The sequence below is a fragment of the Heterocephalus glaber genome, unplaced genomic scaffold (genome assembly GCF_053883595.1).
Source record: "Heterocephalus glaber isolate CG9 unplaced genomic scaffold, H.glaber_assembly_v1.0 deba00001457, whole genome shotgun sequence".
NCBI lineage: Eukaryota > Metazoa > Chordata > Mammalia > Rodentia > Bathyergidae > Heterocephalus > Heterocephalus glaber.
This window is the reverse complement of record NW_028258305.1, coordinates 41,482,156-41,505,031: the sequence shown is the minus strand read 5'-3', so window position 1 is coordinate 41,505,031 and position 22,876 is coordinate 41,482,156. Positions and strand designations below refer to the sequence as shown.

General features: G+C 40.3%; 1 protein-coding gene across 13 annotated transcripts in view; it reads left to right on the top strand.

Moving 5' to 3' along the window:
• Hadhb (hydroxyacyl-CoA dehydrogenase trifunctional multienzyme complex subunit beta) overlaps positions 1 to 22,876 on the top strand; it is a 40,134-nt gene that overhangs the window by 9,757 nt on the left and 7,501 nt on the right. For 6 of the 13 annotated variants that reach the window (XM_087216582.1, XM_004839134.3, XM_004839136.3 and 3 more), the window contains 10 exons: positions 5,154 to 5,253; positions 8,207 to 8,251; positions 11,784 to 11,883; positions 14,427 to 14,514; positions 16,516 to 16,703; positions 17,027 to 17,207; positions 17,468 to 17,589; positions 21,152 to 21,231; positions 21,304 to 21,351; positions 22,515 to 22,602. In XM_087216582.1, coding sequence (XP_087072708.1) covers positions 5,154 to 5,253; positions 8,207 to 8,251; positions 11,784 to 11,883; positions 14,427 to 14,514; positions 16,516 to 16,703; positions 17,027 to 17,207; positions 17,468 to 17,589; positions 21,152 to 21,231; positions 21,304 to 21,351; positions 22,515 to 22,602 — 1,040 coding nt within the window. The remainder of the gene's footprint in view (positions 1 to 5,153; positions 5,254 to 8,206; positions 8,252 to 11,783; positions 11,884 to 14,426; positions 14,515 to 16,515; positions 16,704 to 17,026; positions 17,208 to 17,467; positions 17,590 to 21,151; positions 21,232 to 21,303; positions 21,352 to 22,514; positions 22,603 to 22,876) is intronic. The other 7 variants (XM_087216589.1, XM_087216583.1, XM_087216587.1 and 4 more) reach the window with 2 other exon arrangements.

Here is a 22,876-nt window from a genome sequence, read left to right as displayed (position 1 = left end):
CCTCCCTCTTCCCGGCCATTGGGACCCTGACTCATCACCTCACTTCTCTGTGCTTTAGTTTCCTCTGAAAAAGTAGTCAGATTCTAGTCTTGTCAGCCTTCTGTAGTTACAAAGATATCTCAAAACCCTTTGAAAACTCTAAACTCAATGTAAGTTTAAGATGCTATTGTTATATTGCTTTTGTATAGTTCTCAGGGATCTGTGCCTCAATCCCAGCCAGAGCAGTTAGTGTTGTGTGTTATATTTCCGGTGGCCTCTGGACTCTGACTAGAATACACATTTCTGTCAGGCTCACAAAAGATCACTTCTTTCTCCTTTCACCTTTTCCCTAATTGCAGTGTTCACCCATGCCTTTGCTTTGCAGTCACACAAATAGACCTGATCCTTGCCAAGTAGGGGAAAGGTCAGTCTGAATATCAGTAAGGAAAGCAGTTAGAGTGTTCTTCCTGTTGCCCTGTAACTTTTCGATGTCTTTTCCTCTCCAACAGTATTGTAAACCCTCATGAGATTTAAGTTGTTTGTGTCTTTATTGTCTAACACGTGTCCCACGATTGATTTGTGTTGACACTGATAATGACAGTGTTGCAAGAAGGCTCCTGATTAGACAAAGGAATGTGACTGGCTGCGCTTGAGGGCAGCCAGTGGGCTGTGCCTGTCTGAGCAGATTTGAAGTGCAGTAATTTCATAACCATACAAGTCTTCTTGAAATTTAAGTGAATATCCCTGCTTGGTGAAGGAATTAGAGTATAAGAGAGTACAAGATGTATTGATGTTTTCAGTCATCTGATGAACTGAAAGTGTCTGATGGAAATTTTGACTGGATGATTATATGTCTCTTTATACCTCTATTTATACACACGCGCGCGCGCACACACACACACACACACACACGAGCCAGTATGCATGGTGAAACAGGATGAGAGTCTTTTGGGTGACTGTTCAATACATAATAACAAATATTTTTAAAAACATGGCTTGTGGAACTAGTTTAATTACTTTATAATAAGCTAAATTATTTGGAATGGCCAAGTTTTGCCCTTCTGTGGCAGAGGTTGCCGTAGACTAAGTTTAGAGGCAGAAACTACAAGTTACTGTAGTTATGAGAGAAGGTTTTATTTCTAGGAGCTAGAATGTGAAATAAACCTGAGAGACGCATAAGAAATGGATGAACTGGGGCCTTCCAGATGGGAGGGTTCCTGAAAAAAAGCAAGGAGGTCAAGTGAGCAGAGCTGAGGGATTGGAGACTTGGTCATCTTGTTATATTTTTTAAATTATTAAGTAATTAAGATGGAACTAAGTTAAGTAAGGCAGGAAATTCATTAGAGAAATAAAGGTGAAGGCTTTGTGTGTGTGTGTGTGTGTATGTGTGTCTGTGTGTGTCTGTGTGTGTCTGTGTGGTAGTAATTGAATCTTACTGAGCCACACTTCTAGCCTTTTTTTATGTTTTATTTGGAGACAGGGTCTTGCTAAATTGCCCAGGCTGGGCTCAAATTTGTGATCCTCCTGCTTCAGCCTCTTAAAGTGTTGGAATTAAAGGCCTGTCTCATCGGGCCCAACAGGAGTGAAGAAGTTGAATTTTATGTGAAAATGGTATAAAAGGAACATGTGGTCAGTTCTTAAAAAGCACAGGGACATCATGATGTGTCACCTGGTGTTTCCTTTCATCACTTTATTCTTTCCAAGTTTAGTCATGAGTAATCTGAAAATTTAAGGGCTGTTTACAGTTCTCTTTCTCCTTGAGGATCGAAATATCTGCCTGTGCTGTTTTTCCGGGCACTCTTCTGCCTTTACTGTCATACACCACATCTGTCTTTTCCCTCAGGACTGAGGTTGAACCAGAGCTTCATGGTGCTAGGGGAGCAGCCTATCACTGAGCTGTGTCCCCAGCCCTGCCTATCTCCCGATTCTCCTATTGCCTCACAAAATTGCCTTCTGTCTCACATCTTCTCTGCCCTCGTGTGTGTAGGGAAATAACAGAACTAAGTGTGTTTTTATTGTAGGTAATGGACCCTTAAGAATGATTGGCTTCATGTGTACTGCACCTGGGAAGGTGTAAGAAATCAAGCAAGCAGCTCTAGGGGTCACTGCTGTTTTCTCTTATGTACCATGGGAAAATCCCTTCCCTGGCCTGCTTCTCTCTGTGTGTTTTTCTTCATTCTTGCTGGCTTCTTTGTACACTCATCAATTTTGCTATCCTACAACTTACAGATGATTTCAGTTTGCCGAAGTCTTTCCTTATGCCACCTTTTTCAGCTTCTACTACTTAGCATTTCTTTTCATGCTTCTTTAGATCCCAGCCAGCAGGTCATGCCTGTAACTGGTTGCTATAGTTTGATTGTGTCCTCAAGGGCTCAGGGTCTGGAACCTGGTCCCTAGTGATACTGAGTGGTGCTGGAACCTTTAAGAGGTCAGAGGTAATTAGATCATTGAGACATCAACCTTGGAAGAAATGAATAGAGTTCCCTGGAGAATGGGTTTTATAATGTGAGGCCACTCCCTGTGCTTGGCCTCTTCAGTACACTGCTATTTCCTTCCTTGCATCTTTGCTGTGTTGTGATGCAGCCACAGGAACCTTCACCAGTGCCTTGCATTTTGGACCCTCCAGACACCGTACTTGTGAACTAAAAAACCTCTTTACTTAAAGTACTCAGCCTTGGGTATTTTGTTATAGCAACACAGAATGGATGACACAAACACACCAGGCAGTCGCGGTACAGATTGATTGTTGGTGATTCTGTTATGTCCACCCTGAATCTGGTCAGCTTTTGTTATGGGCTTAGAGACATGGCCATGTGAGGCTGTTCTCTTGGCAAGGATTATGAGCAGCAGAACTTCTTCAGAGGAGCCTGAATGAGCAGGTATTATTGTAAAATACATCTCAGCTTTTCTTCTGCATTTTAAGCTTCAAATGTCTCCTGATTTTCTGACCTGCACCTCACTTCAGAGCTTCGGTTTTAGATCTCTACTCTCTGCCAGATAGATGTCCATCTGGTTGCCTGTCCAGCACATCGAAGTTACCAAGTTTAAAAATGAACTCATTCTTTCAAAATTAGTTCTCATTTTGTATAGAGCAGCTGATTTTCTTAGTCTCTAAACTTCCTTTATAATCCTCTTTTCTGTTTTTCTTTCTATATTTGAGTGATCACCAAGGTGCCTCATCGTCCCTTTTCTAATATCTTGTATTGGTCCCTTCCTTTCCATTCACGTCGGTGCTGTCTTTACCTTGCCATTAGCATGGTGTGCTTGGGTTCACCGTTCTCTGTTTCCTCCTTGCTGTTTTTATCTCCTTTGCCAACACATCTCCGTCAGATCTGCCAGAATACCCTGAGGACCCTCTTTTATCGAGACTCATAGCTCTGACTACCTTTTCTTTCAAGTTTGTGGTAGATATTTGCCTTAAATACTTCTCTGTGACATCAGTGGTTGTGGTAAAGTGGTTACTGAAATTTTATTCCTAACAATGTAGGACTTTTTCTCTCTCTCTGATAGTGTAGTGATGATAGTAGGTAACTGCCAAAACTAATAACATGAAAGTGAGAGATTTAGATATACTGACACAGAAGGCTTCAAGCTATAATGAAAGTCAGAAAAGTATCCATAATACACAAGTGTGCACATGTACGTGTATTGGAAAGGAGTTGAAAGTAACAGTAGTTACCTTTGGAAAGGAACTAATATGGTAGGGGAGGCATAAAGAGGAAATTCCAGTTTTTAGTGTTGTTTACTTTTTTAGGACCACATGCATATATTCACATTTTATTCTTCAGTGTTTAAAAATACTAAAGAAAAGTTACTCTTTTGAGGTTAGAACTATTTAGGTGAATGGAGTAGGCAGAGTCAGGAAACAGTCTAGGTTTTTTGCAGAATAGCAGTAGTCATCAGCCAGGTGGCCTTTCTCTCCATGGAGAGGTACAAACAAGCTGTTTGAAAAGCGAACACCATCAACCATTGTGACTTCTACCACTAGGTTTTATGTGTAGTGGTTATTGTTTTTCTTTTTTTTTTTTTTTAAGTCACAAATAATAAGATTTTAAAAATTAATTAATTAATTAATACCCGGAATCGAACTCAGGACCTTGCGCTTGTGAGGCAGGCGCTGGAACCACTGAGCTAAATCCCCAGCCCAAGATTTTATTTATTGAGTGAAATCGCTTAGAGGATATGTAGTAGTTCAACTGGAGAGAAGTTATGCTTTTCTTTTTTTTTTGATACTGGGGATCGAACTCGGAACCTTGCGCTTTCGAGGCATGCGGAACCACTGAGCTAAATTAAAGTCTTTTTTTCTTTTAAACTGCTTCACCCTAGATACCTGTGCTTGTATGTGAATATGTGCATGTGTGTATGCTTAAGTATTCAAGTGTTAATGTGTACAACAATTGACAGCCATAGGGACCCTAACATTCACTAACCTCCAAATTTAATTTGGCCCTGGTATGTAAAGAAACTTACATGCAGAGAAAAATGTCCTGCTTTTTTTTTTTTTTTTTTTTTGTAGGATTCAGCTTTGTTTTCAGGCTATCTGGAGTGGTATCTGAGTAAATATGCTGAACACATCCTTGACATCTTTAGCTGTTTCTTCATCTATGTAACACTCTAAGTTTTTTGTTGTTTTTTTGTAGTGGTTATTGTTAATGCAATAGATTATTAAACGTTTGATAAAAATGACCAGCTTTGTTAATGGCTTAGATAGATACCCTCATCATTGGAGATAATCTTTGTTTACCTTAAACATTATTTAGAAACTTGTGAATTCTGAATTATTTTTTGTTTGTTTGTTTTTTTTTTTTGGTACCGGGGATCAAACTCAGGTCCTTGCGCTTGCGCAGCAGGTGGCGAAACCACTGAGCTAAATCCCTGGCCCCTTTTGTTTGGTTTTTTGAGACAGGGTCTCTCTGTGCAGTTCAGGCTGGCCTCAAATTCATGGCAATCCTCCTGCCTCAGCCTCCTGAGTGCTGAGATTACAGGTGTGCACCACCACACCTAGCTAATTCTGAATTTTTTAGCCTTTAAAAAAATATTTAAATGGTTTAGTCATTGACAAATGCAACTTGTCCTTGAGTGATAAAATTCTTAGAATGTCTGTCTTTAAAAATGTAAAAGGTCATCTAACGTCATATATTTTAATTAATAGTTCTTTGAATTTTATCTTAAAGCTGTCCAGACCAAATCAAAGAAGACCTTAGCTAAACCCAATCTAAGAAATATTGTGGTAGTAGATGGTGTTCGGATTCCGTTTTTGCTATCAGGCACTTCGTAAGTATGAAATGATCGTGTTATTCCTTCTTTGAAGATACTATCTAAAGTGATCTTTGTTTTTTTGGGGTTTTTTTTTTTTTTTTGGTACCAGGGATTGAACTCGGGACTTTGAGCTTTCAAGACAGGCACCGGAACTACTGAGCTAAATTCCTGGCGCCTAAAGTGATCTTTGTAAATACAAGATAACCCAGTAGGTAATAGTGTCACTGGTGGACTAATACATGGATAGCATCTCCGTGAAATTAACACAGACTGTCAGTGATGAAGTAATGTCAAAATGTGCTTTTTATCCTTTCTTATAAATAAGCCTAGTATAGTTTTAGCTTGAAACAGCCTATTATGAAAGCCCATTGTAGGTATAGGTAGCTTGCTTTCAACAGAGCTGCCCTTTTCTGGGGACAAGGCCATTGTTCCTGTCCCTCCTCAGAAGTTGGGGTGTGAGCCTATGAGCCACTGCTTTGGCCTCCTAGAAATCATGAGACTTGGACGGCAGGGGGGTCCAGAGCCCTGGCTTAGCACCACCCCAAGTATTTGGGACCAGAGTGATCCTAGGGCCACAGAGCTGTTTGCTTTAGCCTTTTCTGTTTCTCTTCTGTCCCCAAGTGAGGTTCAGTCTGTCCAGACTTTGGTATTTAGGTTCAAGCAGTCACTTCTGTGCTGTTAAGATTGTTTTAATGTTCAGATTTTGAAACAGTAGTAACTAGCTTAAAATGTGTTGGTGAATATTAGGCTTGTGCTAATATGCCATGATGTGGACTATCTGACCTCTTGGAAGGTATAAAGCAAGGTGCAAACCGGGCACAGTGGCTTATGGCTGTAGTCCCAGCTACTTGGGAAGCTGAGTTGGGAGGATCACTTGAGAACAGAGTTCGAGTCCAGCCTGGGGAACATAATAAAACCCTGTCTCAGAGCAAAATAAAACAAAAAACAAACACCAACATGTAGAACATTGTATGTAATATACCATCAGTTCTGAAAGATACATACCTGTGTGTGTGTGCGTACATTTACACACAAACAACTAACAAGGTTCATTTTTAAACAGATGGTTTAGAACCTAGAAAGTATTTTCTTATAAAAGTAATGCTGTGAGTAAATGGTGATAAAGTTTCTTCAGTCACTCTAGTTTTAAGCATGGTAGCCCTTTTAACAATGTTTCTCACTATAATCTCCTTTACTGACACAACAGCAGTAAGATAATCTGAAGATTTTAGTAGCAATAAGGTGGAAAAGAAAGTTCTATCGGGGGAAGAAAGTTCTTGGCTGGGAAGACCGCTTTTATTTAAAAAAATTTATTTTAGTACACATTTGCAATACATAGTGGATTCATTCATCTTGGGGATTTGGTACATAGACATATCACATCTTTGTCCTTTTTACTTCCCTTTTCTCCCTCTCCCTTCCTGTCTCTCATTTCTAGATCCCCTTGCCCTTTGCAGATGTATCTTCCAGTTTTCTATTGTCTTATTTTGTTCTTTAAATTACTTATACTTTGTATTTCTCATATAAGAGAAACTATGTGATATTTAAGTTTCTTTGTCTGATTTGTTTCACTTAGCATTATGGTCTCAAGGCGAATCCATTTTCCTACAGATGAATCAAATTTATTCTCCTTTATGGCAGAGTGGCACTCCATTGTGTGTAAACAGTACATCTTCTTTATCCATTCACCTGTTGATAGACATGTAGACTGCTTGCAAGATTTAGCTATTATGAGTTGTGCTGCCGGAAATAGAAACATAGGTTTGCATCTGTCACTGTAATATCATGTCTTTAACTCTCTGGGGAGATACCTAGGAAGGGACTAACTAGATCGAGTGGAATTTCTTAATTTTAGTTTTTGAGGAATCTCCATTCTGAATTCTCTAGTGGTTGTACTGGTTTACACTTCCACCAGCAGTGTAGAAGGGTTCCGTTTCCCCCGGCAGCATAGTACCCTGGACTGGACCCTGGAACAGAAGTAGGACGTTGGTGGAAAAACTGGTGTGATCCGAATAAAGTTAGCAGCGTAGTGAATAATACTGTGCCAGTGTTAGTTGTTTCATTTTAGTAAGTACATAGTTGTTATGTAAGACAGTAACATTAGGAGGAGTAAGGTAACTCTGTTCTGTCCTTTCAGTTTTCTTATCTCAAATTATTTCAAAGGAAAAAGTGCCTTAAAAAGTACTAATACATCCCCTTTATGGCCTTTTTGGCCCCATAAAATAAATTGATAATGTGCTTTTAAGAAAAGTTTTAAAGCCTTCAAAAGGTGGGATTTGGTTTTAAAGAATTTAACATTAAACACATGTCGTGCTGAACCAGAGTACTGTTTTTTTTTCTTTTTTTTTTTTTTTTCGTACCGGGGATCAAACTCGGGTCCTTGCGCTTGTGCAGCAGGCAAGGAAACCACTGAGCTAAATCCCCGGCCCCTTTTCTTTTCTTTTTGAGTAATAAGGGTCTCACTATAGTTCAGGCTGGCCTTGAACTCACTGCGTAGCCCAGGCTGACCTTGAACTCATAGCAATCCTGCCTCAGACTCCCGAGGGCTGAGATTACAAGCTTGTGCCACCACACCCGGCCTAACAATAGAATACTGCAAAAGGTATTCTTTTTTTTTAAGATTCTTAGTAAACTTTTTAAAATTTTTATTTTTTGGAGACAAGGTCTCACTATTCCAGGCTGGCCTTGAACTCATTATGTTGCCTAGGCTGGCCTTGAACTTGCAGGAGTCCTCCTGCCTCAGCCTCCCAAGGGCTGAGATTATAGATGTGTGCCACCATGCCTGGCTCTTAGCAAGCTTCGTAGGAGTTAAAGTTTGCCAGATTTTTAAGGATGCTCAATAGCAAAGTTACACTGTATCTTCATTTTAATTGATGGGCTGCCTTATAACCCAGGTATTTCAAACAGAAGGAAATAAAATTTCCTGAAGTGCTAAGCTTTTGATTTAAATTATGTTTTCTTTCCCCAGATATAAAGACTTGATGCCACATGATTTGGCTAGAGCAGCACTTTTGTAAGTAAATGCAATTTTATTTGAGTTCTTTATTATTAAAGACAACTTTCCTTAGTTTTTACACTTGACATGAGATGCTCCATTGAATTTTCATATCTGGGGCATAATTGATTGTTATATGGTAAGAAAAATGCCAGTCAGCTTTTACAAGATTGATTTATTCTTCATTTTTACCCACTGGTGCTGCACAAATTTGAGCAGCTCATGAATGTCAGTGATCTTATTTTGCAGGCTTATCAGACAGCATGTTGCCTGCTAGTTATCACGAATGAGCGAGCATCCCAGCTGCTCACAATCCATGCATTTGATGATGGTCTTAGGAACTTGACTACTACGAAAGGGCCCTGAACAGATTATGTAGATGTTTTTCTAGAAAGAAGCTTAACCTAGAAACCTGAAGATTTATGGGCAAACCATGTAAAATTATAAAATGAGATGTGATTAAATGAGATTGAGATGGATGAATTCATTTTGTGAGGGTCATTCAATGTGTGGTTGTTTTTAGGGTAGAAGCGGCATGATCTAATTCACTTTCCAGTGACGCTTTGCCTCAGCGTCACAGGTCTTTCCTGCTGGGAGATGACCTTCATGTGACCTTTGTGCCCATTCTGACTCTCCTTCTGTGTCTTCCAGACTTTCTCATTCCCACCCCTTCCTCTCTCTAACCGGATGGTCATTTCCAGTCCCATTGCTCTATAGTAACTATCTCTACTTTTTTTTTTTCATTTCCTTTTTTTAAATTTATGGCCTTGAATTCCTAGGCTCAAGTGATCCTCTGCCTCAGCCTCCTGAGTAGCTGTGCCACCATGTGTGGCTTCTTCTCTTTTTTAGAAAACTGGATCTTTTCCTTTTTTCTCCCTTTTAAAGGAATTTTGCAAGTTTTGGTCCTTAGAGTTTACATTTCTCTGTATGCACAGTTTCCATTAAAAATCCTGTCCTTTTCATATGGGACTTTTAATAGAGGACTCCCAGATCTCTGAATTTACCCTCTTAGCCATCTCAAGCTGAAAATATCGAAAATTACCTTTTCCGCAAGCTGGCTTTACCCCCCTCTCCAGTGGCACAGGGGTCAAGCTCAGGCCTTGCACATGGCAGACGCGTCTTCACACATGTTGAGCCGTCTTTCTATGTGATAACGGTGTTACTGTGATCCTAGGCACGTTTTTCAACTTTTTACTTTAAAAAATGTCAAACATACAGTAAAATTGAAATAACAGGGTGAACATCTCAATACCGTCCACTTAAATTTAATAATTGTTGCCATTTTGCCAAATTTGCTCTTTCTGTATGGCGTGGATCATTTTGATAGTAAACTGCAGACATCATGATACTTAAGCTCTAAGTATTTCACCTTGTATCTCCTAAGAATAAGGAACTTCGTTGCTAACCACCTCACTGTTACTATCACCATGATAATAATGAGTCCACGATAACTTCCCATATCAAGTTTATATGCAAATCTCTCTCAATTGTTCTAAGAGTATCTTTTCTTAAAAACAAAATATTTTCAAACCTGGACTTTATCAAGGTCTGTATTACAAAGGGATAGATAGGTCTCTTTATTCTCTTTTGACTTAGAACATTTTTTTTCTCCTCTCTCCTCCCTATGACATTGATTTTTTGAAAAGTCCAGGCCTGCTATACTATAGAATGTCCCATTCTGGAAGTTTCCTCATGATGATGTTTAACTTCCCTCTCCCGAATTTCCTGTAACCTGGAAATTAGGTCTGCAAGTTGATAGACTGAAGTTAAACGTTTCCTCCTTGGTAAGAATGCTTCCTGGTCACATTCAGGGGCACATGTGTGTGATGCTGAATCTAACACCGAGGTCATGGTGGTCGGGCTGTGCTCGAGCAGCCGCCGTGCAAAGACTGTTCCCAGCAACCTTTTGTCATATGGCTTTTAGCGTCCAGTGATAATTTTTGCCTGAATCAATTATATTAGAGATTTGGGCAAAAATTTGTGATTTTTCTCCTTATCTTCTACATTTATTGACTGACTTTTTATGAAAAGACCAAGTTCTTTTTTTTTAACTGGTGAAGACTTCAGAGTTTTTATGTGTACCAACTTTAAGCATTACTCTTCTAGTTTTGTTGTTTTTGTTAGCACGTGTTTGTGATGCAGAAGTACGACATTCATTGTGGGGAGTTCATACATACACAGGACGCCTCTCAGTTCTTTTTGGGCACCTTTCTCTCTCCTCTCCTATATCTCTTGGCCCCCTTTCCATTTGCAAAAGAACGGTCTCCTATTTCCCACTATCTGTCTTTTATTTTGGTCTTTAATTTATTTATACTTTGGGTTTCTCGTATAAGAGGACTAACGTGATATTTAAGCTTGCGTGTCTGATTTATTTCACTCACCATTACAGTTTCAAGGTGCACCCATTCTCCTACAAATGACTCAAATTCATCCTTCTTTATTATAGAGTAGTACTCCACTGTAATAGAGTGGAATGCCTGTCTTTTTTTCTACTCTTTTTGAGGCTCAGATTATCCCCCATCTTTTTTGTGGGAGCTCCTTCAAGTTGGCCCAGTGACCCTTTTGTTTTTTAGTACAGTACCATTTTTGAGGTAAAGTTTGTAATGAAATGGCCCAGATTTTAAGTGTATACATTGAAGAGTTTTTCCAAATATGTACACCCATGTTCCTGCTTTTGCTATAGCTCCATTTGGGTACTTCCTTACCTTTGGGACAAAAAAAGATGTTGAGATTTGCTTCAGATGTAGCAAAAGCACTTGTCTCACTGGGCTGGTGATGCACACCTGTAATCCCAGCACTCGGAGATTTGAGGCAAGAGGATCAAAAGTTCAAGCACATCCTGGGCAACTTAGAAACCTCGCAAGGTCCTGTCTCACATAAAAATAGGCTGGGGATGTGGCTCAGTGCAAAGACCTGGGATTTAATCCCCAGTGCTGGGGATGGGATGGGAGAAGCACTTGTCTCTAATGGGGAATGACATTTAGAGACCAGGCCTGGGTTCGAGGTGTGCTCATTTCTAACTGAATGTTACTTCTTCTAGTTTCTACCTATGGGCAGAACATACTTATGTACATACACTCATATATACATACATAGTTTTAATCATGTTTATGTTGATATTTCAAATTTCAATTTAACATTACCAGCATTTTTCATCTCTTTTTGTATCTCTTTCTCTTTTTACTGAAAATTTTGATTTCTACTAACATTAACGTTACTATGTTTATTTTATCTTATTCTAAATATTTTATTCTTCCTTTCTGATCTCTCCTTACCAGTTTATTGAACATCACATGCTAAATTTTTAAATCACTCATTCATTTCTTCTTTGGCTAGGTGCCAAACGCTTGTCAAATTAAAGAAAAGATACAGCTTCTGCCCTTTTAAATTCAAGGTTTACCTTTTTAAACTTTACTTTTGCGGTGCTGCAGGGTGAGCGCTCCTGCAGCCCCCAGGGTTGCCTTCTTAAAGAAGTGCCGTGTTCTGTGTATGATCCCTGGCACTTCAGTAATGTGCGAAATTTTTCCCTGCTTTGGATTTCTGCTTTCAGGGGTTTGTTGCATCGAACCAACGTCCCAAAGGAAGTTGTTGATTATATCATCTTTGGCACAGTTATTCAGGAAGTGAAAACAAGCAATGTGGCTAGAGAGGTGAGTAAAAGTACCTTTGTATTGTTTAAAGGGATTCATAGGAGAATCAGTTTGAATTTCAGCCAATAGAATTTACTTTTTGATATCCTTTAACTTTTTTCTTCTTATTTTGCAGTGCTGGGGATTGAACCCAGGGCCTTAAGCATGCTAGGCAAGTGGCCTACCATGGAGCTACACTGGCAGCCCTAAAATTTACTTTTTTTTTGTACCGCAGATTGAACTCTGGACCTTGCACTTGCGAGGCAGGCGGCGGAACCACTGAGCTAAATCCTCTGCCCTAGAATTTACTTTTTGAAGGCCATTAAAATCCATTGAAGGGTTAGGGATGTAGTTCAGTGGGAGAGAGCTTGCCTAGCATACGTGAGGCCCTCGGTTCAAGCCCCAGTACCACAAAATAATCAAAAGTATTCACTTAAAATTCATTAGCTAACCTTACATTGGACTTAAAATGTAACTTTACAGCTCAAAGTATAAGCATTACTTAATATTTAGAAGAATTGTACTATAAAGCCAATAATTTATATTATTAGTATATATTCATTTTACTATAAATCAAATCAGTTATTTGAGTTGGTTTAGGAAATGTTAGTCTCTTGTTTTAGAAAAATAGAGATTATAGCAGTGTGTGACTGCTGTTACTTTTGTAGTAATGGTAGATAAACTAGTTTATAACTGGTTTAAAATGTCAGCGTATTTCAAAGAACTAACATCATATCTTGGTTTTCATAGTTGGACTTAGCCTTGCTTATTCATTTGTTCCCATTGACTGATGACACATCGGCAGGTTTTGAAAGAAGTATTTCCCAGGCGTCTACTTTTCCCCTAGTTGGCACAGCTCCATGTTGTGTTTATTGGCACCGAGATAACGACAGGCCCTGGAACGTTGGTGCCACATCTCACTGCAGACAGTCCAAGCACATCTTCGGGCTTTGTTTCGATCAGAGTCATTGTTTGGATAGTGTTGGCTCCGAAGCCCTCTGTGCTAAGCCTTATTTCGAGTCTGTATTTGTGTTTGTGCTCACTGTAGTTGGGAGGGTAATGACTTAGATCACTGGGAGCCCCAGGCGAAGGGCATCTGAGCATGACCGTGCATATTTGTTCTGCCAGTAAACGTTGAAACTGCTGACTGCCTGGTGCTAAAGTCCTCAGAAATCAACTGTATGATGTTGAGGGGCTGGAAGGAATCTAGAACATGAAGAGGTTTTTGTTCTCCTCTTGGAATCTTTTGTGTTCCTGCCCCCCTCACCTTCACCTTTCTCAATGCATCACATGAGAGTTTTATAAAGTACATAACGCCAACAAGCGGTTCATGATACATTTTCAACTTTGATATTCTGAAAATAAAGTGACTTTTATAAGTGCACTTAAAAAGTAAATGTTAAATCTGTTTTTCTTTCTTTCTCTTTCTCTCTTTCTTTCTCTCTCTTTCTCTGTCTCTCTTTCTCTCTCTCTCTCTCTCCTTTTCTGTTCTGTTCTGTTCTGTTCTGTTCTGTTCTTTCATCTTACCTTTCCTAAAACGAAAGCTATGATTTTTCTGTGAATTTTTTTCTGGAAGTTTTGCAACCAGTGCAAATCTTGGCTGTGATTGACATGAAGTAGTTCCCTCCTCCTACCCTATACTAGTAATTCCAGTCAGGTTGTACTCCAGGTCCATTTTCCAGTGACTGTAGGGAAGGACCGAGTTGAGGGGATAATAGAGTGTTACTTTAAGGTGGTGCTATAACCTAATAGCTAGCGTTAATTCTAGCTAGAGAATTTCTTCAGGACCTGTTGTTTGTATTAATGCTATTAGCCTGAAATCCTAAAAGGCTTCTGGTGTTCCTATAAACCTGACTTTGCTGAAAGACCGCTGCATAGTTCCTGCTCTCCAGCTTAACTAAGTGGCATCCTCCTCTTTCCTTAGTGCCTGGAGAACTGTTCAAACTTTAAATAGAAGCAGGTGGACAAGGGTCACCAGTCACCGCTTCTATTTACAGCTCCCTCAGTCCCGAGGGTCAGCTGGGGCCAAGGGTAACCGGCCTGGTAAGGATCCAGCTGTGGTGACCCGCGTGCCCCTTGCCCTTGTCCTACTGCAGAGCTTTTCTCCTGGCTGCCTAGCACTTGCCCTGTCTCCTTCTGGATTGGGTTAGGCTGACAGGTTGCCATGCAGTGGTTTCTAGCCAAGTCCATTGGGTACTTAGTGTCTGTCCTACTTGGAGGGAGGAGAGTAAGCTAAATCCCCAGCCCTAAATTGATACTTTTGAAGGCTCTGAGCAAAGCATGGCTAAGAAATTAGGTGAAAGACTTCGTATCCTTCTATTCTGCACTAGAAACACTGGCAGCTAGGAAATTTTGAGTCATGTCTGTCGATTAATGGCTAGGTGAAAAATTGGTAAACCATCTCTGTGATGGGCTTAATTTTGTTTTAGACATTGTTCTGTAGAATTTTAAAATAAGATTCCTTTCTGATTCACCAGGCAGAGCAGTACTACTCAAAGTGTCACTTCCGTAATACAGTACATTTCCTTCCTAAGTGATGGTCTTGTTCACTGTGTTTCCTGAAGGCGGCCCTTGGAGCTGGCTTCTCTGACAAGACTCCTGCCCACACTGTCACCATGGCTTGCATCTCCTCAAACCAGGCCATGACCACAGGTGTGTTTGTTTATTTTTAATTTTACTCAAAGGAGTGTTTAAGTAGCACGTCAGTATTTCTCCTTTGTCTGTTTTATCATTAGAGGTCATCTAAGTGAGGTAGCTGCGTTCCCAGCTACCAAGAGGATGAGGCGGGAGGGTGGCAAGTTCGAGGCCAGCCTGGGCAACTTAGTAAGGCCCTGTCTCAGAATTAAATGAAAAAGGCTGGGAGAATACCTCAGTGGTAGAGTACCCCTGGGTTCAATTGCAGAGAAAAGAAAGAAAAGAAAGAAAGAGAGACAGACTTAACAGAAACAAATGATTACCACAGATCTCTTCATTTACGTTTCTTAAAAGTAAGGTCATGTTACAGATTTTTGCTTTTTTGTTTTTGTTTTTTTTGGTACTGGGGATTGAAATTCGGACCTTGCGCTTTCAAGGCAGGCGCCAGAACCCCTGAGCTAAATCCCCAGCCCCCAGATTTTTGGTTTTTGACAAGATAGTTCTCAACCTTTTTCTTGATTTCTGTGCATGAGGGACATGGCCTTAATGAATCTCCGCTGTCAGTAATGTTGCTGGCTGCAGCAGGAGGGGCACATCTCTGGGAGGGCGCTTGAGAGCCAGAGGCAGGAATCGTTTATACCCTGTGGGGTTTAGCAAGGTGGTTCTGACAAGATGTGTCCCACAGTGCTGGGGTCCTGCTGCCTCCAGCCCCACCAGAGCTGTAAATCTCTGATTTGGGCAACACAAGTCTTTCACATTCTCCTCACGTCCTTGTCATTGCTGTAAATCATTGCAACTTCTAACAACTTCAGTAATGTGGGACATTTTGTAGCGTCAGCCCTTGATGCATAGACAGAAATCTTGAACGGATTGGTACTCTTGCGCTGTTTTAGTAACATCAAAGCCAGGTTGGGGCCGGGGACTTAGCTCAGTGGTTCTACCTGCCGTGCAAGCGCAAGGTCCTGAGTTCGATCTCCGGTACCAAAAAAACCAGAAAGGTCAGGTTGCACAGCCCAGCTCGTGCATGGCAGGAAATGAATGCCAGTGGTGGTGACTGAGATACTCACTCTAACACATGTCTTCAGCTTCCAGGGGGAGTAATAGAACACTTGCCAGTAGCCGTAAAGAGGGTGGAGGGCTGCCTTTCATCCCAAAAGCATTTCTCTGGCTTGTAGTAGAAATGAACATTCTCTAGAGAAAACTTTCTGAAAACTAACAGTGGGAGCATATAAAATATGCAACTTTGCTGGGAGTGGTGGTTATAATCCCAGCACTCAGATGCCTGAGGCAGGAGGATCACACGTTTGAGGCCAGCTTGGGATACATAGTGAGTTCAGGGTCAGCCTGAACTATACAACGAGCTTCAAACAAAACAGAAACAATAATATGCAAGATAGCCAGGCATGGTGGTGCTGCTCTAGTCCTAGCTACGTGAGAGTCTGGGGCAGGACCATCTTGAGTTCAAGGCCAGTCTTGAGAGCATAGCAAAATCCTGTCTCAAAAACCAAAGCAAACCAAAAACCAAACAAAACCCCCACAAAAATGTAAGATACTCTGATTTAGAATATAGTTTGAAGCAGAGTGTGATGGCACACGCCTGTAATCTAGTCTCCGGAGGCCGAGGCAGGAGGAGTACCAGGAGTTAGAGTTTGAGAGTTGACCCAGTGGTTAGTTATATCTGGAAGTTGATGTCCATGTGGCTTGAGTGATACTTGTTTTTCTCTCATCTTGTTGAATGTTTTGGATCATTTAAAAAATTATGTTAACCTCTCTGTAAAGGTTAGAACTTTCATTACTGATATTGTAAAAGCTGGGCTGGGGATTTAGCTCAGTGGTTCCGGTGCCTGCCACTCAAGCACAAGGTCCTGAGTTTGATCCCAAGTACCAAAAACAAACAAACAAACTGATATTGTAAAAGCTGGTAACTGTTATCAGCTTTTTAATCAAGAAGCTTAAAAATTTCAGTGGCTTGTTGTTTTCTGCCAGCGGTGTTGATGTACTTATAACCGTGCCTTGTAGCTGTTGGCTTGATTGCTTCTGGCCAGTACGACGTGGTCTTGGCTGGTGGTGTCGAGTTAATGTCTGACGTCCCTATTCGTCACTCAAGGAAAATGAGGAAGATGATGCTTGATCTCAGTAGAGCCAAGACTCTGGGCCAGCGACTGTCTTTGCTCTCTAAATTCAGACTGAATTTCCTGTCACCTGAGGTAGGACTTACGCACTTCTATAAATAAAGACCCAGAGATTTAGAATTAGATCTATCAGGTATGCTCTGATATTGTAGATTCTCTTGGTTATAGTGAAGATAATTATTTGGTCGAGATGGAAAAAAAGTTTTTGGAAATTTGAATATTTGGGATTTGACTATTTGAGCCCTTTTTGGCAAGCTCACAAAGAGCTTCCTTTGTCTCAGTCTTGATTGATAGGTGGTAAATAAATAGATATTAACTTTTCCAGATAACACCGCACAATCCTAGGTGTCACACGGCACCTCTTAACAGTGCACCTGCTCTCCGCCTCTCCCTCCCAGCTTCCTGCAGTGGCTGAGTTCTCCACCAGCGAGACCATGGGCCACTCTGCGGACCGACTGGCTGCTGCCTTCGCAATTTCTAGGCTGGAGCAGGATGAGTATGCACTGCGGTCTCACAGTCTGGCCAAGAAGGCGCAGGACGAAGGACTCCTTTCTGACATTGTCCCCTTCAAGGTACCAGGTAAAATGGAGCGCTTTGCCAGGGAGTTCGGAATTGCTCCAGTAGCTCCTAAAACTCTAAAACTGTTACATGCATGACTTTTCTGTAAGTATGTTGACTCTGTCTCCAAAATAGTCTGTATTCTTAAACACAGACTCAAGTTTTGATTTAGGCTGTAATACAGGTAAACACTTGTTCTCGTGATTTTTAAAGCATGTTTCTCTGGAGAAGATATGTAAGGCTTATAGTTCCTTAGAGTGAAAACATTGCTGTTTTTATAGGAAAGGAAACAGTTAGCAAAGATAACGGCATCCGTCCTTCCTCGCTGGAGCAGATGGCCAAGCTAAAACCTGCATTCATCAAGCCCTACGGCACGGTGACAGCTGCAAATTCTTCTTTCCTGGTAACTCTCATGCTCTTTGTGTTTAGTAATGACTTTTCTATTTCTATACACTCACTATAAAAGCCTAAAGTAGGTTTGTGTGTATTATGAAGAGGCCCGAAGATAAATTTACTCAATTTGAAGATAATGTTAAAATAGAATCATTATTTTTAAAAGAAAAATCATAGCTTTTTCTTTTTGTAAATTGAGTATAATTGACAAAAATCGTATGTGTTTAATGTGTACAACATCACAGAGATACCTATACATTGTGAAATAATTACACATTCAAGCTAATTAACTTACCTATCATCTCTCATACTTACAGCAATTCTTTATTTCTTCTGCTTAGAAATATTTTATAATAGCACAAGTAAGAAAATACTCTTAAAAGAAAAACGTGTTCGGCATCTCATTCCCAGAGATAGGTTAAAACAATTAAGTGAGCGTTACTCTGGATGATTTCTTGCTGTCTCTATACATTAATACGGTTTTGAAATGAAAGGTTGGCAATGCCATGCAGATTGTTTTGTAATCCGCCGTTTCACTTAATAGGGTTTTGTGGATATCTTTTCACTTCAATAAATTCACGTTGACATCACGATCTCTTAAGGATATAATTAATAGCTTTTTCTATTCCCCCATTGCCTGCCTTTACACCTCCTCCCTCTTTTCCCTTCCTCTTAGCTGATAGTAGTCTCCCTTTATATTCATATCATTCTTTTAAGATTCCACATATTAGGGAAAACATGGAGTGTTTGTCTTTGAGTCTGGCTTATTCCGCTTAACATGATGATCTCCAGTTCCATCCATTTTCCTGCAAATGACATAACTGTGTTCTTTATGGCTGAATAATACTCCATTGTGTATATACACCACAGTCTGTTTTCCCATTCATCTGTTGATGGGGATCTAGGCTGGTTCTACATCTTGGCTGTTGTGAATTGTGCTGCAGTAAGCATGGGTATGCAGGTACCATGTAGTATGCTGACTTAATTCCTTTGTGTCTATGCCATAACTGAATTGTATGGTAGTTCTAGTTTTCGTTTTTGTAAGGAACCTCTTTACTGATTTCTTTAGTGACTGTACTGTTTACATTTGCATCAGCTGTGGAGAAGGGTTCCTTTTTCCCTGCATTCTCACCAGCATTTATTGTTTTCTGTATTCTTGGTGATAGCTGTTCTGACTGGGGTGAGATGGAATCTTGATTTTTTTTTTTTCAGTACGGGAATTGAACCCAGGGCCTTCACACTGAGCTACATCCCCAGCCCTTTTTAATTTTTTGAGACAGGATCTTCTTGCTCAGTCCCTAGGTTGCTCATGCTGAGCTTGAACTTGCAATCCTTCTACCTCAGACTCCCAGAGCACTAGAATTATAGACATGGGCCTCCATTCCAGGCTTTCAGTGTACTTTTGTATTTCCCTAATGGCTAAAGATGTTGAACATTCTTTCGTATACTCACTGTATTTCATATACTTACCTTTGTACTTCTTTTGAGAAGTGTCTGTTCAATTTTATTTGCCCATTTGTAGACTGTTTCATTTTTTGGTGTTTTCTGAGTTCTTTATATATTCTAGACATTAATCCTCTGTCAGATGATAGCTGGCAAAGACTCTCCAATTCTGTAGGCTGTCTCTTCACTCTGTTGGTTGTTTTCCTTATTGTGCAGAAGCTTTTTAATTTAGTGTAGTTTCATTTGTTGATTCTTACTGTTATTTCCTGGCTATTAGAGTCCCATTCAGGAAGTTTTTGCCTGTGCCTGTGGCTTCAAGTGTTTCACCTTTGTTTTCTTCTAGTAGTTTTAAAGCTTCAGGTCTTATTCCTAGGTCTTTGGTCCATTTTGAATTGATTTTTATACAGAGTGAAATATGGGGATCTAATTTCCTTCTTTTGCATATGGATATCCAACTTTCCCGGAGGCTGTCTTTTCTACAATGTATGATTTTGGCTCCTTTGTTGTCTTAGTTACTTTTCTCATTGCTGAGACAAAAATACCTGACACACAAAGTTAAAGGGAGAAAAGTTTATTTAGCTCACTCTTTGTAGGGGTTATAGTCTGTAATCTGGTACCTCCAAGGCAAGGTGGCATCACAGAGGAAAAACAGTTCATGGCAGGCAGAAGGTAACAAAGGAAGCAAGTGACAATAGCAGCTTCTTTTTTTTTCGTGCTGCGGATTGAATGCAGGACCTTGTACATGCAAGGGAGGCACAGCACCACTGAGCTAAATCCCCAGCCCAGTAGCAGCTTCTTTTTGTCCCTTTCATATTCTATCTAGGCTACCTGCCTTCCACCCTTAGAGGAGTAGCACTCACACTCAGAACTACACCAAACCAATCAGTAGACTGATTTAGTAACTGCACACCCTTAATCCCAGCATCACACACTCTAGATCCAGCCACCTCTGAAAAGGCTCCTCCTATGACCACACGGGGCTTTGAGGGGCATCTAGACACAAGCCATGACGTTTGTCAAGAGTTACATGACTATGGTTGTATCACCTGGCTCAGTTCCACCAGCGTGGTGCGCTACCTCATCACGCCTGAGTGGTGAAGGGTCTGAGTAGATGCTTATTTCCAGAACCAAGCTAGACAATAGGGCCAGGCAGCAGGGGCAGTACTCACCAGATCTGAACGTCCTCGATTACTTCTGTGGTGTGCTACAGGTCTGGGTTTATTCAATGAAGATCAAACACAGACATCATCAGAGGCAACACATCACAGATCCACGGAGTTTTGGAAATACATTAGAGTACCACATCCGTTGCAATTTTGTACAATGGCACATTGAACATACTTAATTTAATCTCTATAAATTGTATATTCTGTGTCATTACCTGTGTTTCCAGACTTTCTGGCTACCTTGTTGGACCCTACTCACTCTCTTCAGCATTGCTCAGTTGTAAAACTATCCTGGATGTGACCTTTTTTTTTTTTCTTCAAACTATATAGAGTAGTTCCCATTTCCTTGGAATTGTGTGTGGATTTGGGTGGGAGCTCTTTTTTTTTTTTTTTTTTTGGAGTAGTACAGGACTTTTTTCTCCTAGTGGTGTCTCTTTGTCCTCTAATATCTTGATTGTTATTTGGGACAAAAATGTATGGAGTGTGTCCATTTGTACAGTAATACTAATGTTCTCATCTGCCCACCTTCAGTCTTTTCCATTGGTTTGCTTATTACAGATTCTATACATAAAATGAAAACATTCAGAAGCTGTGGGTAGGAAGCAGCTGAGAAATAGCACGGAAAATAAATAAATAAGTTGAATAAATAACAGATTGTTTTAATTTATAAACTTCCTCATTTTCTGTGCCCAAAAGAAAAAAAAGCTTTGGCTGAGTTTATAATGGATTCTTGCATTTCTAAAGTTCTTTTTATTCATTTGATGATTATGATACTCTTTGAACTGGCTCCTCTCTTCTTTAGTGCCCCAAAGCTGGGCCAGTCTTTGTGATTGAATTGTGATTTAATGATAGATACAGTGAAGTTTGTGATGAGTGAGTAGACCCAGGGACGGAATGTAGAAGATGGCTGCAGAGGAACCTCAGGCAGGCCAGAGTTCAGTGTTATTCTGGTTGATGTTTCAGACCGATGGTGCTTCTGCGATGCTCATTATGTCGGAGGACAAAGCTCTGGCCATGGGATATAAGCCAAAGGCATATTTGAGGTGAGTAAATTTTCAGGTGAATTGCCTCTGACTATTTTATTATTGGAGCTAACTCCTCTGTTCTTTACCTAGGGATTTTGTGTATGTGTCCCAGGATCCAAAAGATCAGCTTTTACTCGGGTAGGTAGTACTGTATATTTCTGGCCTTTAATCAAAAGTATTTCATTACCAACATTTATTACACAGATTTTTTTTTTTTTTTTTTTTTGGTACCGGGGATCAAACTCGGGTTCTTGCGCTTGTGAAGCAGGCGGTGGAACCACTGAGCTAAATCCCCAGCCCAATTACACAGATTTTGAGGTATCTTAAGCTCTGAGTCCATAATTGGTTTGGGGTGTGGATTTTAAAGCAAATAGTAATAATCCTTTTTGGTGTAATTATTTTACAGTTTTGGGTTATTTTCCAATATATTTTCTACTTAAAATTGTTTGTTTTTTGTTTTTGGTACCAAGGATCAAACTCGGGACCTTGCGCTTTGAGGCAGGCGGCAGAACCACTGAGCTACATCCCTGGCCCCTACTTAAAATTGTTAATACAGGGCCGGGGATGTAGCTCAGCAGTGCTGTGCCTGCCTGGCAAGCACAAGGTCCCGAGTTTGATCCCCGGTACTGGAAAACAAAATTGTTAATACAAACTGGCTGTGGTTGCACACGCCTGTAATCCCAGTACTCTGAGAGGCTGAGGCAGGAGGATAGCAAGTTGCCTGGGCAATCTAGTGACTTAGCAAGACCCTGTCTCAAGATACAAAAAAGGGGCTGAGGATGTAGCTCAGTGTGAAGGCCCTGGGTTCAATCCCCAAAAATTTTTCACCAAAAAAAAAAAGTTTTTTATATAAATATACACAAACATGTATACATATACATGCACAAATGTATATTTTTTTCATGAAGATGTCAAACATTTTTTTCATTTTGCTCCACATTCTTGTTTCATAAAAGCCTCCTGAGGCTTAGATTATCTCCTCCTCACAAGGCCCTAGCTTCACTGGCTTCCATTCTGATACCTACCTACCTCACCCCACCTGCTTTCTCTTTTTTTCTTTCTCTGTTATGATCTTGAGACTAGTTAAGTCCTTTTGAATACCTTGCCCTTTGACTTTCATTCTTCTTCCAACTCTACAATATAACCTTAACAAGGACAGAATTCAGCTTATTACCGTATCCCTGGCACTTAATAAGTATTTGTACAGTAGAATCAATAAGTGTAAAACTCAGTTTAGGGAATGTGAAGAAGCTATTAGGTTAAAAATTAAAATTTTAAGTTTCTACCTTTTTTCTTTTCAGGCCAACGTATGCTACTCCAAAAGTTCTAGAAAAGGCAGGATTAACCATGAGTGATATTGATGTTTTTGAATTTCATGAAGCCTTCTCAGTAAGTCATTTGGAGGACACGTCTGAAGGGACTGTAGTCATTAAGGGTGCAGTCCAGGGTTATGGGAGAGAGCAAGGCTTGGTTTATATTATAAATTAAACAGTTAAGTGAACCTTTGTGTATCGGTACTGACTTACATTGTGGGGAGGGGCTCAAGGGGAGAGAATTGAGGATCACACCTATGGGCTTGAAAACATACCTTCTGAGGCTCCTGGAGGCCCTTTGGAGGTACAAAATTGTTTCCTTGGCACATTTTCACTAAAACTGACTTGAA